At 42.1% G+C, this 19,657-nt stretch overlaps 1 protein-coding gene across 7 annotated transcripts in view; it reads left to right on the top strand.

Moving 5' to 3' along the window:
- Positions 1-446: 446 nt before the first annotated feature.
- Positions 447-19,657, top strand: part of DHX32 (DEAH-box helicase 32 (putative)) — a 45,531-nt gene continuing 26,320 nt past the window's right edge. For 5 of the 7 annotated variants that reach the window (XM_084841457.1, XM_084841458.1, XM_084841463.1 and 2 more), the window contains exons 1-4: positions 447-1,233; positions 12,845-13,038; positions 14,887-15,259; positions 19,245-19,484. In XM_084841457.1, the coding sequence (XP_084697583.1) occupies positions 952-1,233; positions 12,845-13,038; positions 14,887-15,259; positions 19,245-19,484 (1,089 nt within the window). In that variant the 5' untranslated portion in view covers positions 447-951. The remainder of the gene's footprint in view (positions 1,234-12,844; positions 13,039-14,886; positions 15,260-19,244; positions 19,485-19,657) is intronic. The other 2 variants (XM_084841460.1, XM_084841462.1) reach the window with 1 other exon arrangement.

Genomic DNA, 19,657 nt, shown 5'->3' on the forward strand with positions numbered 1-19,657 from the left:
GTTTCTGCCAGCCCTATGGACCACCAAAAACAAGCGTGTTCCAATGAACCCCACACTTTTGGATTGAAGCTGCTGTCCTAATCCCAGAAATTGGAGCCATCTGGAGGCTACACTGTATCTGTTAAGATTTCTGAACAGAAGACAGGGAAAGGCAGTTTAATTCATGATCTGTCGTTAGGCTGTATAATGAACAATGCATTTTAAATAAAAAGCAATGTTTCTCTCTATCAAATCCTAGAAGCTCCGGACTCTGCTATACAGAAGTGCTTAGCCTAAAGTTGAACATTTTACTAATGATACATTTATCTAGCTACCACACAAAGCTGCCAGCTTTCCCCAGTTTTGCTCTCCACTTCCTATGGCAGAATCTATTGTAATGGGATTAAGCAGTCACATGACCCTCTTCACAATAAACCACAGTAATCTCACCCTGTAGCCTTCTATTCACAATGAATCAGGATGCAGACGTGTGACAAAGGGGAGGCTCAGCAGAATCCCTAATCACTTTCTACACTGGCAAAGGAGAGCTGGAGAGACTATGCTGCAAGAAAACAAACCAACTTGCTATTAATTGGTCTGATTTGAAGAAATAGTCCATTAACTTAATACGCAGAAAGTAATTGGTTTCAGCTGAACTGTATCTCCAGGAGTGAATCAGTTTAAATGTGGGTGATTTGGTTCTTAAACTTTTTCTCAAATCTATTTTCTGACCAAGCACCCTCAAGGACCACAGAGATGCCAAAGAGAAAATAAACAAGGGAAACAGAAAGCAAAGGCTCCAAACAGAAACTTTGTGTGACTTTTGAATGGAATGTTCAGGTAGTACTATTACTGAACCAGAGGATTTCTAGGGTTTTTTTAATCACCACTTTCTAAGACTCAATTGATTTATTAATGTAATAGACTTCATTGAAGTTCCAGTACTGTTGCACACTGTGCTGGGAATAATATATGAAGATGAATTGTTTCACCTTTTACTCTGAGAAGCAGTACTTTTCAGAATTATTTGACTCTACTGATGGGGAGATGGAAGAGGCAAGTGTGGTAAATTATGCAGAAGATTTGGAGATGAATCCTTTTGATGGGCTGCCATTCTCTTCCCGTTATTACAAACTTCTCAAAGAAAGAGAGGAACTTCCTGTCTGGCAAGTGAAATATACTTTCATGGAAAGTCTGCATCATCATCAGATTGTAATTGTTTCAGGGGATGCAAAAACTGGCAAGAGCTCCCAGGTGGGTGTTTGTTACAAAGGACCTATAGTATATGAATTAGATTTAAACATTCATAAATAAGTACATATCTTTACAATGGCATTTCTTTACAAATGTTATGGTGGATTATCAATTATATTACCATCTAACTGAATCTTTCTTTTTACAATTTGTATTTGTTATTCTGGTGTCCAGGAACTTCTATGACATTCAGAGCCTCATTGTTTTAGGAATTTATTTTAAATTTTGTTCACACATTCCATACTTTTTTTCTTCCACTTGATGCCTGTGAAAGTTTAAGCTGAATACTGAAAGCTCTAGTTGCAAAGTTAATGACACCTGTATAGTCTTGACTAAAGTAATGAAATAAAATATTCTTTATTTGATAATTATAAACTTGTAATGTGTGATCAAGGTCTTTTAAAATACAGCACTTTAAACTTTTAGGCATACAATGCTCTGGTGTTGCATTAGGCCAGCTCAAAGATCACAAAAATGTGCAAGTTGTTGAGATACCCATATCTCTTCATCAGACTTGCACATTTTTTGTGACCTTTTGAGTTAGCCCAATAAAGGTATTATGCTAATATGGAGTTTGGATTTTTTCTTATTGCCAACAACACTACTTCTGCTTTTGGTGTTGCATGTTACCACTTGTGGAACATCCTAGAATGTAAACTTTTGTTGGGATGGGATGGGATGGGTTGGGTTTTGTGTGCCTGAAGAGAACAGCCCAATACCATTTGACACTATTGCAGTATTAGATAATTACCAAAATCTCATTTCTTCAAAATTAACTACAGTTGGCTTGGAAGTGGTGGTAGGAATAGATTTACAGGTGGTTGTTGTTGTTCAGTCGTGTCCAACTCCTCGTGACCCCATGGATCATAGCACACCAGGCCTTCGCGTCCTCCGCTCTCTCCCGAAGTGTGCTCAAGTCCATATTCATTGCATCGGTGATGCTATCTAGCCATCTCATCCTCTGCCGTCCCCTACTCCTTTTGCCTTCAATCTTTCCCAGCATCAGGGTCTTTTCCAGGGAGTTTTCGCATTTACAGGTGCTTGTATGTAATTCCCCACTGCATCTGCAAAGCTTCAAGATCTAAGTGCTTAAAAACTAAGGCCAGTATCCAGAGAGTTCCATGTAGCTTGTGCATAACCAGTAGGAATTCTAACCCCTTTTTTATTTTGCTTTTTGAACTGCAGATCTGATGTTTTCAAAATGATCTCGAGTTTCAAAAGTGGTTTGCCTTGTAGCATGAGGCCATTTGAAAGCAAAGTTCAAAAGTCCAGCTGTTCAGTACATGGAATTAGTTCGGCAGCATGCTTTGTTATTTCCTATTATAATATATGAGCAAATATTTCATTATACATGATTGAGGTGAAAAGGAAAAACATGAAACTGATACATACATATGTTTTTAGGAGCTTCGGACAAATTAACCATATGTGTGTGTTTAGAATTCTGATTTGTAAATGTCTTCTTTGATTCTCCTCATTTTACATGATCAGTCAGGAGTTTCTCTTATCTCATGTGACCTATATGAAAATCAGTACATTGAGGGAGCAATCCTATGGCCCCTAGACATTCTCTATGGGATCATAGAATACTGGCAATTCCCCCCTGCAAGGTTGGACACAGTGCTCTGAACTTGGAAGGGGGAGTTAGAGATCTGATCCCCCACCCCCTCACAGCCAGCCCAGAACGAACTGCACCAGCTGTCTTCCAAGGTCGGAAAATCAACCTTGGAGAGGGGGAAATGGGGGTGTTCTGGGGGGCGGGGCAGGGAGGAGACCAGAGAGGCTAGGATATGAGTTATCCTGAGCCTCGGCCAGCCTCCTTTCCTCCCCCTCTGAAGGATTGTCGCTAGACAGTAGAAAGCTCATCTAGCAAACAATGCAGGGTGGGTGAACAGGGAGGCAAAGATTGCCTCCACTGCTCCTCCCACCTAGCACTGGATGATTGGACACCTCTTGAGTTCAGGGGCTTCCGATCATCGAGGGCGCAACTGTTAGGATTGCACCCTAAGGTTGCAATCTTATGCATATTTAGACAGAAAAAGTCCTACAATTCCCAGCATTCCCCAACCAGCATGTCCCAAAGGCAGGATCATCTACCAGCAACTTATCCCCCTGCCATAACATCCTATGCACTGCAGGTGAACTTTGAACATTCAAATAGTAACTTTCTGGAAGTTTCATAATAACATATAATTCTTATAACTTTCTGTAGAGTAAGTTCCCCAAGCCTGCATCTCCCTGCCAACTTATACATACATGAGTTCCAGTGATTGCAGTGGGATGATCTTTGTGTGTGTGTGTGTATGTGGGCATAGGAATGCAGCTAAAAGATGACTCAGAGGAGGTATTGCCCTCTCTGATTTGTTAAACTAGTTCTTAACAATGAAATTATACAAAAGGTTGTTTGATACTTCCCATTCTGGGAACCTGAGCACTGAAACGTCCAGAATGCTAGCTGATGGAGGAGTTGTATTACCTCCATGAATTCTCTTCTTGTGAAACAAGGCAGCAGTCACTACAAGTGCCATACCTGCTTTGATCTGGACAGTGGAGACAACTGGGGAGAGTAAGGGAGAAAGTATATTTCATCCTCAGCCCAGTACATGTTGCTCAGCTCTACTTGGTTCCTTTGCACTTGAGCAGGGTGACAGAAACTGCCCAGCCAATCCAAGTTATTCCTTCGGAAATGTCACAGCATAGGCACGCTCTCTCTCTCTTCAGGCTGCCATGTTCTGTGCACAGAGCAGTCCATCCCTGTGTCAGGCATACAGGAGGAGGGCCTATGCAATGCAAGGTGGCCAGTTGTCATGAACCCAATAGGGCATTGCATTTCTATCCTTAGGTTCCCTTGTAATCAACACATTATTCTCCCTCTGCTCCTGTTCAGGGAAGAGATGGGCTGTTGGCAATGCCAGTTTACCTTCACAACCAGTTTTAGGCTGTGGGCATCAACTTGTTACATTAAAAACTTTGATGGGCATCAACGTGTTACAATAATAAACTACTTCATCCGACAAAGAATTATGTCCCCTTTACCTGGAAGAAGCAGGATGTGAGAACTGAGAATTCTCTTATGCAGCCTCTGACCTTAGGTGCTCTGTGGAACATGAGTGTGGTGACTGGGGAGGGTTTTTTTTGCCATTCTTGGGGCCTCAGCAAACATACAACCTTATCACCTTCTGAAGTCAGCTGTGAGAGAATTCCATGTCTAGTCTCAGGATTTGGCTAAGACTCTGCTCCACTCTAGCACACTTGGCACTTTCACCCTCCCCTGATTATTCCTCTCCCCCATTCCACAGTTTGTACCTGAGGGCTAAACTCTTCTTCCATCCTGTTCAAGTGCCTGCAAAGAGTACACAAAGAAGTTCTATGGCTACTGAGAGATAGTGCTACAATGAGCAGAGAATAGGGTTCATGGGCAGCTCTGTTTCCTGTGAGAAGGAATTGATAACTCATATCCTCCTGTAATCTCTGTAGCGTGCTGGGGGAACTTAGGTTTTAGTTATTACATTTTTATCTCATCCTTCCTCCAAGAAGCTAAGGGTGATATACAGGGCGCCAACTGCATTTAATTCTCGCACCAGTTCTGTGAGATATGTAAGACTAAGAGTTGGTAACTGGCCCAAAATAGATCGCCTCAATATGCTGCATGACTGATCAGGGATTTGACCTAGTGCTGTGCTGAAAATTTCTCCCACATTTTTTTCAGCCATTCTCATTCAATTTGGTAGAAAAGAAATTGCTTTCGAAAAGAAATTGCTGTCAAAAAGAAAGTCAATGGAAGAGAAATTTTGGAGAAATTCTCATGGGTTGGGTTTGGGGGTTTAGCGCTTATCTTACTTATGAGGTGGCTGAGGAGTGTGCATGAGTGTCCTGTCTGTCATTCTACAGTAATCTCTATGGCAGCCTGTAGCCTCCTCGGCTTCCCGCACTTTAGTTAAACCCATCATGAGGAAGACATTGTGAGGCAATTCCTCCCATTGGGCTTTTTCAGTGCCGAAAGTGCAGGTGACCTGAGAGGCTGCAGAGCAATGGAAAGATGTGTAATAGAGAAAACATACAGTAACACCCTTGGCCACCTCACAGTGATTAGAGAAGCTCAAAAACCAAAAGAAATTCAAAATTCTGCCTCAAAAAAGTGGAAGCCTCAACACAGTGATACTGTTGCCACCTACAGAAGCAGTGCAGTAAACCAAAAACCTTAGGAAAAAAGAACCTGTGCTACAACCTCTGCCAATTGTGAGCCCTATCTGTGAGAAACTGTTTGAGAATTTCTCCTCCCCTGTGAGAAATTCAGTGAAATTGTCCCCTCAATTTCTCTGCCCACAAATAGGCTAGAGAATTTTGAGAGGCCATTTGTGCACAGCTCTAATTTGAACCCAGTCCTCCCAGTCTAACTCTAATTAAGGGATAGGAGGGTCACTGCTGTCAAGGAGTTAAAGCACCTCGATCGTTCCCACCTTAAGGCTAGCCCTGGCAATGAGCGTTACACATTACACATGGGGGCATAATCAACATAGTCCTTGATTTTTTTGCAAATAGTTTATGATTACATACTACTTCAGAACCATTTGGGTGGCATTTTGACTGCACTTTCAAAATGTAAACAGGCTTTCTGTTGCTGAAAGCTGCATTTTAATTCAGCATAGGTGTAATAAAAGTAACAACACATTTTACTTAATGAATTGCTTGTAATGGGCAAAAAGTAATTAACAAGAACCTCAAGCTAAACTTCCCTGTGCCCTAAAACATGAGATGACTGTGAAGACTTGATCATTCAGAGTTCCAACAGTTTGTTGTTGTTTATTCGGTCAGTCGCTTCAGACTCTTCGTGACTTCGTGGACCAGCCCACGCCAGAGCTTCCTGTCGGCCGTCACCACCCCCAGCTCCTCCAAGGTCGAGTCCGTCACCTCCAGAATATCATCCATCCACCTTGCCCTTGGTCGGCCCCTCTTCCTTTTGCCTTCCACTTTCCCTAGCATCAGCATCTTCTCCGGGGTATCCTGTCTTCTCATTATGTGGCCAAAGTACTTCAGTTTTGCCTTTAATATCCTTCCCTCAAGTGAGCAGTCTGGCTTTATTTCCTGGAGAATGGACTGGTTTGATCTTCTTGTAGTCCAAGGCACTCTCAGAATTTTCCTCCAACACCACAGTTCAAAAGCATCCATCTTCCTTTGCTCAGCCTTCCTTATGGTCCAGCTCTTGCAGCCATAGGTTACTACGGGGAATACCATTGCTTTAACTATGCAAACCTTTGTTGTCAGTGTGACGTCTCTGCTCTTACCTATTTTATCAAGATTTGTCATTGCTGTCCTCCCAAGAAGTAAACGTCTTCTGATTTCCTGGCTGCAGTCAGCATCTGCAGTAATCTTTGCGCCTAGAAAGACAAAGTCTGTCACTGCCTCCACGTTTTCTCCCTCTATTTGCCAGTTATCAGTCAAGCTGGTTGCCATAATCTTGGTTTTTTTGAGGTTTAACTGCAACCCAGCTTTTGCACTTTCTTCTTTCACCTTCGTCATGAGGTTCCTCAGCTCCTCCTTGCTTTCAGCCATCAAAGTGGTATCATCTGCATATCTGAGATTGTTAATGTTTCTTCCAGCGATATTAACTCCAGCCTTGGATTCATCAAGCCCAGCACATCGCATGATGTGTTCTGCGTACAGGTTGAATAGGTAGGGTGAGAGTATACAATCCTGCCGTACTCCTTTCCCAATCTTGAACCAGTCCGTTGTTCCATGGTCTGTTCTTACCATTGCTACTTGGTCGTTATACAGATTCCTCAGGAGGCAGACAAGATGACTTGGTATCCCCATCCCACCAAGAACTTGCCACAATTTGTGATGATCCACACAGTCAAAGGCTTTAGAATAGTCAATAAAACAGAAATAGATGTTTTTCTGAAACTCCCTGGCTTTCTCCATTATCCAGCGGATATTGGCAATTTGGTCTCTAGTTCCTCTGCCTTTTCGAAACCCAGCTTGTATATCTGGCAATTCTCATTCCATGAATTGCTGGAGTCTACCTTGCAAGATCTTGAGCATTACTTTACTGGCATGTGAAATAAGTGCCACTGTTCGATAGTTTGAGCATTCTTTGGTGCTTCCCTTTTTTTGGTATGGGGATATAAGTTGATTTTTTCCAATCTGTTGTGTTTTCCATTCTTGTGTTTTCCAAATTTGCTGGCATATGGCACGCATCACCTTGACAGCATCATCTTGCAAGATTTTAAACAGTTCAGCTGGGATACCGTCATGTCCTGCTGTCTTGTTATTAGCAATGCTTCTTAAGGCCCATTCAACCTCACTCTTCAGGATGTCTGGCTCTAACTCACTGACCACACCGTCAAATCTATCCCCGATATTATTACCCTTCCTATACAGATCTTCCATATATTCTTGCCACCTTTTCTTGATCTCTTCTGCTTTTGTTAGGTCCTTGCCATCTTTGTTTTTGATCATACCCATTTTTGCCTGGAATTTACCTCCAATGTTTCTAATTTTCTGGAAGAGGTCTCTTGTCCTTCCTATTCTGTTATCTTCTTCCGCTTCCACGCATTGCTTGTTTAAAAATAATTCCTTATCTCTTCTGGCTAACCTCTGGAATTTTGCATTTAATTGGGCATATCTCCCCCTATCACTGTTGCCTTTTGCTTTCCTTCTTTCTTGGGCTGCTTCCAGTGTCTCAGTAGACAGCCATCTTGCCTTCTTGGTTTTCTTTTTCTTTGGGATGTTTTTTGTTGCCGCCTCCTGAACAATGTCACGAAGTTCTGTCCATAGTTCTTCCGGGACCCTATCTACTAAATCTAGTCCCTTCAATCTATTCTTCACCTCCACTGCATATTCATTATGAATATTAGTGAGCTCATATGTGACTGATCTCTGGGTCTTCTCTATTCTCTTTAGTCTGATTCTAAATTGTGCAATAAGAAGTTCATGATCTGAACTACAATCAGCTCCAGGTCTTGTTTTTACTGACTGTATAGATGTCCGCCACCTTTGGCTACAAAGGATGTAGCCAGTCTGATTTCAGTGTTGACCATCGGGTGAAGTCCATGTATAAAGTCATCTTTTAGGTTGTTAGAAGAGAGTGTTTGTTATGCACAGTGAGTTGTCTTGGCAAAATTCTATCAGCCTATGTCCCACTTCATTTTGTTCTCCCAGACCATACTTGCCTGTAATTCCAGGTGTGATTTGACTACCCACTTTAGCATTCCAGTCTCCTGTAATGAAAATAACATCTCTTTTTGGCATATTATCCAGTAGGTGCTGCAGATCCTCATAGAACTGATCTACGTCTGCTTCTTCAGCATCTGTGGTTGGGGCGTATATTTGGATCACTGTGATGTTAAATGGCTTACCCTGAATTTGAATTGAGGTCATTCTATCGTTTTTTGGATTGTATCCAAGCACTGCTTTAGCCACTTTATTATTAATTACGAAGGCTACTCCATTTCTTCTGTGGTCCTCTTGTCCACAGTAGTGGATCTGGTGGTCATCTGATGTGAAGTGGCCCATTCCAGTCCATTTCAGTTCACTGACACCCAAAATGTCTATATTTAATCTTGACATCTCCCCAATAACCACATCCAATTTGCCCTGGCTCATAGGTCTTACATTCCAGGTTCCTATGGTTTGTTGATCCTTAGAACATCGGATTTGTCGTTCACCACCAGCACCATCGGCCACTAGCTGTCCTTTCGGCTTTGAGCTAGCTGCGTCATCACATCTGGGGCTAGTTGAACTTATCCTCTGTTCCTCCCCAGTAGCATTTTGACCATCTTCCGACCTGGGAGTCCCATCTTCCGATGGTATACCGACTTGCCTCTGGTTGTACTGATCTATTTAGTTTTCACGGCAAGAATACTGGGGTGGGTTGCCGTTTCCTTCCCCAGGGATCGTATTTAGTCTGACCTCTCTGCCATGACCTTCCTGCCTTGGGTGTCCCTTCACAGTTTAGCTCATGGCGTCATTGAGGTGCTCAAGCTCCAGCACCACGACAAGGTAATGATCTCCTTGCTGAAGGTTCCAACAGTATCTGCATACTATTTAGCACAAATTAATAATTCTGATCCAGAACTCAATGGGACTTACTGCTGAGTAGATATGTATAGGACTGCAGTGTTAACTTACTTACATGATATGACTTTAAACCGGATAAAAGTCTAGTTGGTGTTAGTGCCTATGGGTGGACAACTATTTCAGTTTAAAACTCTCATATAACATTTAATCCTTAAAAACATTAAATAGTGATTAAGGACGCAATCCTATCCAGATAGACCGCTGCCTCTGAACTTGGAGGCAACCGCCTATCCAAAGCATGGGGGGATTATTCCCTCCACGTGTCTCCTGCCCTGCATTTTATTGGCTGTCTAGCTGCAGGAGGACAGAGCGGGGGAGGAGGCTGCTGTACAACACACTGGATGTGTCATACAGGCATTTCCGCCCTCCCTGCCCCAGAACGCCCCCAGCCACACCCCTTTTCAGCCACTCCACACTCCTCTTGCGAGCACAGAGGACAGGGCTGTCAGCATGGAAGTGAGGAGAAGTCGGCTCCTGGAAAACAACATATCCTATGGCCATCTAGCTGCTGTCTAGCAGCCATAGGATTGCTCCCTCCGACACTCTTAAAAAACTGAGGACCAAACTAGGCATGATGCTAAATATGTCACTCAGAAGCACACCAATTTTTAAAGAACTAATAGTAGGCTCTGTGGCAGGGGAGATGTTAGTGGGACTACAGTGCACAGAGAGTGGAAGTTTCATCCTTCCCTTCTCAGTCACAATCCCAATGAAAATTGCCCCCTCATGCTACTATTAGCCTCAGAGTGGTGGGTGGCGAATGGTTGGCACCAATGGAAGCTTTTCCGCAGAGGTATTAGCAGTGTGTGGGCCACCACCATTTTCTTTTTCTTGTTTTGTTTTGAAATCCTAAACAACAACAAAAAAAGGTAAGAAAGAATTATCAGATGCAAAGGAAAACTGTGTTCCTAATAACTGTGTAGCATTGGTGATTTCAGGAGTGCAGCTTCTTTCCTATATATGCATTCACAGCAAGATGTACTTGCTGAAATGCCCTCTTCTACACAACTCTTAAAATTGGAAAAACATCATTCTTTGTATGTGGTCCTAGAGAGAAAAGAGGAAACTCACAATAAATTTAAATTGCCTCCCATGTTGCAGACTAAGATAAAAGGAGGGTCCTATGTCTGCTAATGTTGAAGACTACTGATCTAATCCACATAGATAGAGTGGGGAGGCAGTAGAGGGGGCAGTCATGCTTCTTTTTGCTTCTTTTTCTTCCTCCCCCCTCCTGCAATACATAGGGCTGTGTGCTCTAGTGCAGGAGATTGGAATGCCCATTTCCTGGAGGAAGCTGGGCAGATATTGACTGCGTTTGCACGTCACAACAGCCCATGGTGGGTTGTTATCTGAAACAGCATGTCCAAACCCAGACTGGTTTTATCTGGGTGGGTTGTTTTTCCCAAACAATCCAGCCTGATAACCCATGGTCTACAGTAAGGGTTGTTTTACCCATGATGGGTTTGTGTTGTCCGAACCTGGACATGCCTGCCCCATTGTGAGTAAAGGGCATTGGGCCGCAAGACACTTGGCAAGAGCAACAAAAAACCCTGCCGCTCTTCCTGATCGATCATGGCCAGGCCACTCCAAGTGCCCCTTTCACCATGCCAGGGACAGCCCTGCCAACTGTGCCCAAACCGCACATCGGCGGGACTGTCACCAGCACCCCCTTCATCCCTGCAATCCCCACATTGCAATTTTGATTGCAGTTGCAGCCCTTTTTCAAAATTTGTGCAAAAACAGGTCGGGGGGGGGAATTGCATGTCCCCGTGCCCAGGGAATGTATGCAAATGTCCCCCTAATTTTTATTTTTTTTCCTTCGGTTTATCACTGATGTGCATGTGCCCAACAGTGTGTTACCGAAGAAAATGAGCTTTCCCCAACTGGAGATGTGCATGTTGCACTTAGCAAATGAAGTTGCAGTCAAGCACAGACTGTATCTAGTTCTCCGCACCCATTTTTCAGGGTGTCCCACATGCAGTTCTTCTCCCTCAAGATCACTGAAGCCACTTCTATTTTGACAGCTGTCAGAATGGAAGTGGCGAGAATGAGCTTTACCAAAACGTGGGATGGGCGTCTAGTTTCATATGAAGCAGCAGGGAGGCTAGCATGGGGAGGGTGGGCTAGGTGGGAGATCCCTGCAAGGGCATAGTCCACCCTTAAAAGCATGGGAATCCCACTGGGAAGTGGGTAATTTTAAACATTCCCTCCCCCATGGGGGTGAGAAGGAAACACTCAGAATTACCACTTCCCAGTGGGATTCCCATGCTTTTAAGGGTGGACTACAGTCTTGGTGGGGTCACTCACCTAGCCCACCCCTACCTGCACTAGTCTCCCTGCTGCTTCATATGAAACTAGATACCCAGCCCTCTTACAAATGAGGAATAACTCCATTTGTTGCACGAAAATGATTGTCTGGAACAACGTGATGAGTTATTACTGAGTCTATTCCAGAACCTGGCAATTTTTAATTGGCATTATTTAAAAAATATGTGCTAGGCTAAAATAGCTGATGGCTGCTTTGCCCATTCATGTTTTGTACCATCAGTAATTTAGCAATGAAAGAAAACCTAAACGCTGAATCAGTTTGTTAGAGTGTTTTCCACAATGAATTTCCAATTGCAACAATAACAGGATGCCGATTTAACTGACATTTTGTATTACCTATTTGTTCTCTGTGCTGAAGTCAGGGTTGTGTTTGTGACAAAAAGATACACTATTAAGTAAAGGATCATGGCACATTGTTAAAAGCAAGCAATTCTGGAACTATTATGTCAAGGTGAGATAATGTAGAGGTGAGGCAACGTGTTGCTGGGCACTTAAAAGGTTTTGGGGCCAGGCCCATCCGATACAAATCTGCATAACATTGGCATATATTGATTTATATCTATGTATGCAAATGTAGAAATAATTACGGTGATTTATTTAAATTTCACAGGAGGCAAAGCCAGTCAATTCATTTCTCATCCAAAAAAATTCCAATAAAATAATTTCTTGTATTAATTTGTACCCTGCCCCAGTTCATCCCAAACCAATTGAATTTGGGATGAACTGGTGGCTGGTGGTTTCTTCCTGGCAGGTAGCAATTTTGTGCTAAAATGACTGAGCGGGGCCGAGGCTACAGGGAAGCCCAATAGGAAGCATAGGCCAACAGCTTCACCCTGACCATAAATGTGTCACACACTGTTAAATGGAACGTGCAACCCAAGTGCTAAGAATGATAGGGCTGGTGTCCTTTTCTCCCCAGAGACCATTCCTGCCACTCCTCTAATGTACTCAGGTCTAACCTAGCTCAGAACAAGAAATTCCCAGAACTGTCTCTAACTTCATGTTTGACCACTTAACAGACTCAGGGTCTTGACATTTATCCAGGCAGATAATTTCCATTTATTGAACTGTTCAGATCAATAGCCAGGCAGCTAGCAAGCAACAGATGGTCACTTGAGACAGCTCTTGTAATAATCAAAACAACATTGTGTGTGTTAATTTTATAGATGGAATTCCTCCCTCTTTATTTTTTTTAATATTAAAGGTGCCTCAGTGGTGTGCAGAATACTCTCTCTCTGACCATTTTCAACATGGAACAATTGTATGCACACAAATGCATAAACATACTGCCATGTGGTTGGCTTTGCAAGTAGCCGATGAGATGGACGTCAATATTGGTCATGAGGTGGGATACGTGGTCCCATGTGAGAGCTGCTGTAATAGTGCAACAATCCTGAGGTTTGTGCATTTATCAATCCCCTTAATATGTACAAGTATAATCTATATACAAAAGCAAGTTTCCATCACAGTCTAGCAACACACTCTAGAATAGCCAAGAAACAGAACCTAATAGAGGCCTACGAAGGTTCTGGGGCAGGTCTATAAAGACAGGAGCTTCCTTGATCTTCAGAAGCTCTGCAGCAGCCTTTCCCAAACTGGTGCCCTCCAGATGTGGTAGATTCCAACTCCCATCATTCCCAGCCAAGCTGCTCTGGGTACCTTTTTGGCTGAAGGCCAGGATAAAAATGCTATAAATAAAGTCTCAAAGGGGAGACCGCCTAGTCATGGGGAAATATGATATGGGGTGCTCCAAAGCTTATTTTGGGGTGCACGGCATTTAAATATTAGTTCCTTATTAGATTTACTGAGTGAGCTCTGTTTCAAACTTTCATGCAGATAAGGAACTGAGAGCTTGCAATCAACTTCAGCATTATTATTACATGATGCACCCCAACAGTTAAACTGCCCCATGCTGCAACCTGACACCAAAGACAGAGATAGCATCAAAGCCATTCACACATAATTCTACTGAGTGTGTAACACCATGCATTTCAATGAGCAGCACTGAGTCAGATCAAATATAGGCCATGAGAAACTGCAGTGCATTTATTTGGGAGTTGTATTATTGATAAAAGCAGGTTAGAAATGTAAATATAAGTCTGTTCTAGAGTTTCCGGGGGCCCTTCAGATCAGCATGGGAATTCCCCAAAATTGTCCCCTCCCCAGTCCATCAGTGGAAGGACACCAATGGGATACAACCTTACAGTTTTTCTGGTTGGTAGAGTCAGTAGTACTACTAGAAAAGAATTTTTAAAATTGTTTTTAGATTTATGTTGTCTCTGTGTGTGCTGTCTGTTTATATGTTTTTTATGTAAATCTTTTTACACTTTGTATCATGTATTTTAATGGTTTATAATTTCTGTAAACTGCCCAGAAAGCTTCGGTTATGGGCCAGTACAAAAATGTTAATAATAATTAATAACAATGCAGTAATATATTGAACAGTATATGAATAGTGAAAGAATAAAGTGAGTTGGTTTGAAATTAATTGCAACCTAACATATAAAACTTCATTTTCTGAAATGTAGTTAATCTCAGTAACCTGCATATAACATCTAGACAATACACATTTTAAATACTTTAAAGTTTATTAAAATTTTATTTTGTAGAGTAGCCTTTTCCTGCAAGAGATATTTCCATATAAATGTAAGAATATATCACCTATCATATAACATTCCTTTTCCTATTTTTTGAAGTTACAATTTTTAAAATAGTGCATTTTCAAACTATATTTGAACTTATAAGCTGGAACGGATGGAAATATTTTTTCAAATTTGTATCTGTAGCACTAAAGTTGCTAGAATAGTGATTTTACTACTTTTCTGAATACGAATTACTCGGTGCTAAGAATTTAGCACATTAAGACCTGCTGCAGTAGATGGAAATTAAGCTGCAATCCTATGTACACTTACCTTTGAGTAATGCACATTAAACAGCATGGGACTTCATTGTGATGAAACATGTAAAGGATTGCAGTGTCAATCAGACTGTGTACTGAACTGTGGCACCTTATAGGCATGGCAACAAAAGCTGAGTGGCTATCTCCAGTTTGCAATGATTTCCTCAACCGAGCCTGTGCAGCACAACACTGCTGTCATGTCGAAAGGTCATAGATCATTCTGGAGGAAAAACATTGGCAGATCACAAGTAGCCTAAAGGGTTTATGCTGCTTGCTCCAGCCTAGCCTATGCCATCACCAAAGTTTACTTTTGCATAATTCTCTTCCTTTGTTTTCCATGGTTACAGATACAGTACAGATGACAAGCTTCAAAGAGAAATGATGTCCAATCCTCTTCTGCGCAATTATGGAATCATAATTGTAGATGATGCACATGAAAGAAGTGTCACAACAGATATATTGCTTGGACTTCTTAAAGATGTCTTGATATTAAGACCAGAACTGAAGCTAATTGTAATTGCATCTCCTCAAATATCCAGCAAACTGCAGGCCTATTACGGCAGCGTATCTCTCATAAGAGTGAAAAGCAAATACCAGATGGAGGTTGTGTATACCTGTGGCATTCAGAAAGACCATTTCCTGTCTGCTTTAAAGCTGCTCTTTGAGATTCATAATTCCAAAGAGACTGGTGATATTGTGATGTTTCTGGCCTGTGAACAAGTAAGTAGTTCATTTAATATAGCATAGAAAATATCTGCACACTTGTTCTTCCATACTGGGCTGGGCAATTTCTGTAGCCCCTTCAAAACCTATATCTGGAACTGGACTAATAAAAAAGTACTTGTTATACTAAGGCTCAATCCTGTACATACTTACTTGGGAGTAAGTCCCATTGAACTGAGTATGATTTGCATCTGAGTAGGCATGCATACAATTGCATTGTAAGTGAACCATAGCAAGCTACTTTCTGGAACATCTACCAACAACTGACTTCACCAAAGGCTGCCATCTAGCTTGGAGAAAGTGGTTTGGAGCCAAACATCCCAGTGCTTGAGCAAAAGGTACCTCTGCTCACGTGCATAGGGTTTACTGATCCCTCCTAGCTCCCCAAAACAGGCTTTCAGGAGTAGGTAAAACTTTCAGGCTCATGGGCTAATTTGTAATTTTTCTTCCAGCCCCGTGAGTGCATTTGTCATTTTGGCCTGTGAGCATTTACTTTCAGGATTCTCACTTTTCTTGCCCCCCACACCTGGATTCCCATTTTTCTTGAATCTCTCTCACCTGGATTCCCACTTTTCTTGCCCCCCCCCCGGCCTGGATTCTCAATTGTCTTGCTCCCTTTCTTCTTTCTCCTGCCTGCTTCTGCCGCATTCCCCTCCCTGCCTGGAATCTCTCAATTCCTTTCCTGCCTGCAGTCTCTCTCTTTTGCCCCCCCATGCACCTTCCTCAGTCCCAAACCGTGATCTGTTCCACGCACACACACACACACACACACCTGCCTATCTCACCTAGGCACCACCGAAGCCCTGAAAAGGAAGCAGGAAGTCAGGAGAGTGAGACCTGGGGGTTCATCACATGGAGCTTTTATCCTGCTATTGAAATGTCTCTCTCTTGGAAGTTTGCAGGCTCTTTAGATAACACCCTTACCCTCCATGGTGTCTCTTGCCATTTCCTCCAGCCTATCCTGTGTTTTCCCCAAACACAAAAAATGTGGGATTTTTTTCCAGCCCATGAAACAAGAGCGCTATTACCTCCCTGTGAAATTCTCCAATAGCGGAAGAAACTGCTGTGTCTGCCTACTGTGGGCGTTTGTTTTCAGTTGTTGGGGGTGTGGTCAGGATGAGATTTGACAGGAGCGAGGGCAAGAATCGCCTGCCGATTGCGACTCCTGCCTCTGCATTTCTCAGTTGGAGGGAGAAGAGGGTAAAATGCCTCCCTGCAATGAAGGGAGACACATCCGATCCCCCACCCCACCAAGCTCAGAAGCAACGTCCTCTGTTGTTTCAGAGCACCCTATTAAGTTCACTGGGGCTTACTCCCAAGTAAGTGTGCCAATGGTTGCAGACTTACAGGGTGATCTTATGTCTACTCAGATGTAAGTCAGAGGTTTCCTGGGGGCTGCGAGAAAACATTACAGCAGAAGTTAAGTTATGAAAAAAAGACATGCACACCACCTTTGCACACATGCCAGGGAGGCAGGAAAGCACTCCCTCAGTTCAAACCACATGGTTACCATGTAAAGAAGCCCTTCCTAATCCTGCAAACAAACCAAAAGCAAGAAGCTCTGGAAAGGATGTGGGTTTTTGTGGGGGGTTTGCTTAATGTAGAAACACCCCTGATCTGCTGACTTTCTGCTTCCTCCATATGGCTTTGGTACTGCAGAGGTGTGGGGGGAATTGTGGTTTGGGGTTCGGGAAGGTGCATGGGGGAGTGCAAGCGGTCTTGGTGGGTGTTGTTGGGGTCTTGGCCGGTGCCAGTGTACCCATAGGTGCCACCGCATTGCCAGCCCCTGCTCTGAGATACCACAAGTTGTCCAAACAGGTTTTTGAGGGAGGGAACAGTGACTTGCCCATGGGGAGAAGCATTTCCTGCTCATGCAGTGAAATCTTATCAGAACTGAGGGGAGGAAAAATAATGTTTGGAATGTCATTTATTCAGTGGCACATTTGTAAATGAGAGCTGATGGGGCTCAACTAGTCAGGCACTTTTCTTATGACCTTGAAGATCTGCTTCTTAATCCTATGTGTGTGAGGTACATTTTGATTATTCAGAAATGAGGGAAATACATATGCTGAGAGGCACTTTCTTATTTATTAATAGTTCTCACAAGTCTGGACCTGAAAGAAAATGTTGCTCCTGTTCAGGGCTCCAACCAGTCTAGAACAGAAGCTTTATAGAGTTGTTTGGGTGTCCCTTGTATTCCCCTCCCCAGTTTAAACGCATTGTTTAAATTCATGTGCAGAACATCAGTAAATTTTAGAGAAGTTTCTAATCCAAAGTTAATGTGAGTAGAGACATCTCTCCGGAAGGGAGCCATCACAGGTTATGTCACATCCTATGTGATGCAGACTCATGCCTGCAATGCCAAATTTACACACTTATCTAGGGAGTCCCCTGAGTATGCAGACTACTACCTTATTTTTGTATAGCCCCTTCCAAAATGATAAGTGCTCAACCATTCCAGGTCACTATTAGAGGGAGTTATGTTCTAATTAGAGAATTGGTAGTGAAAGGGCTCCCATACCTGAGCTCAGCTACCCCATTCCCATGATAATAAGCGTACCATGGCTATTTTTCTTTTCACTGATAGCTTTTGCCTGCATGAGCTGGAAAAGCTAACATGGAGAGAACCAACTTGTATTGGGAATTTCAAAGTTTTGCATGTGGTGTTTAATCGCCATATGAAACCCATGGTCAGGTAAATCTACCTGATTCAGAGATGCTGTTTACAACACTACTGTAAATAGTGTCACGTCACTTTATAACATCCAGGTTGCACCAACCTTTTCCTAGGCAGTATACCAGCCTTCCCCATTTGGGTGCCCTGCAGATGTGTTGGATTGAAACCCCCCATCATCCCCAGTCAGTGAAATCAATGGCTATGCTGGCAGGGGATTATGGGAGTTGTAGTTCAACATATCTGGAGGGTTGGGGAAGGTTGCAGTATACCCCACGACAGTGATTTTCAGGGATCTTTCTATCTAGAGTCAAAAAGCGCTGCTAAGAAACAAACATGGAACAATCATCTAGCATAATGTTTTGGTTCTGCATTTAGCACAAGGCAGCATTTGGAGAAGCTGAGTGGTATGCAGATGAGATTCTTTAGACGTCAGGAGAGAAAAACGTACATTTTAAATCACGTTGTTGTTCTTTCCATATATCATGTAAGCAGTAAGTTTTATAGAAGGGAAGAAGAGTAATGACATAATTTAACAAAGGCTTCTGAGCTTATTTTCATCTGTCAAATTTTTGTACTTCTATGCCTTTAAATTCAAGCTTAATTTTCAATTAATGGTTTCTTTAGCATTTTATTGATTTTTATTACCCTCAGAGAATTCATCTGACACTGGGAAGAATACTATAAAGTAAATTTACAATTCCCCTATAAATTCAATTATTATAATAGCAATGAAGAAAAATTAGTCATTTTCATACACGGTTTATGGCACTTTTGATACTTTAAATTCTAACTAGACTAAGAACATAATAGCAATTTGCAAAGTTAACTAGATAGAGATTCTTCCAAATTAATTCTTACTATTTCTGAGTAGCGTGTGTGAAGTACAGTGATATGGAAAATCAAGCGGCTATGTTATAATTTTTCAGTATCACTGTTCCAGTAGCATGTTAACGTATTGTTATGGATATTAGAGTGTCTGTCCGAGAGACTGGGACTGTCAAATAGCAGAAATCTGTTCAGATAATGGCACTTTAGAAAATGGGGCTGGGAGAGAAAGAATCCTCTTCCTGGGCTAAAATAAATTCCTCAAGAAATATAATTACCACATTACAGTATATGAGGTTTCTATGCATAGTTGTTCTGTTACAGTTTTCCCAGTTTAATCAGCATTATGACTGTTATATTTTTGCTATTGGAGCTTAACATAGAAATAAAATCTATTAAAAAGAGAGAGAGAGAATAGATTCAGAATAGGCACATTGAGCCTGTTTCAATATTCACAAAAAATGTCTTCACTGTTTATAGGAAATTGGAAAAGCCTACCAAATTATTCAAGAAGAGGGGCCTAATTTGAATCCTGATCTTGGTGAATTGGTCCCTGTTCCCCTCTATCCCAGCGAAAGAGAGAGAATGTTCAAGCCAAACGAACAAAAACCTTGTAAAAATTACAAGAGAACAGTGTTGCTAACTACAAGCTTTGGGGAATCTTTGGTTTGGATTAAAACTGTAGCCTTTGTTATAGATGCTGGGATAGAGAAAAAAAAGGTAAGTAAAATAATAGGCGTTAACACATAATGTCTGGACCAGGAGATTTCATGTGCGCTTATATTTTATGTGTATATAATGATGGGGGTCTTAATATGTACATGTTTAAAAGGTTGTCACAGTCTTATTATTTTTCAAACTGGAAATTATAGTGTATTTTTTTTAATGCAGAA

This window comes from Heloderma suspectum, chromosome 3, assembly GCF_057233095.1.
Source record: "Heloderma suspectum isolate Gila_16-S chromosome 3, 16-S_ref, whole genome shotgun sequence".
In the NCBI taxonomy this organism is placed as follows: Eukaryota; Metazoa; Chordata; class Lepidosauria; order Squamata; family Helodermatidae; genus Heloderma; species Heloderma suspectum.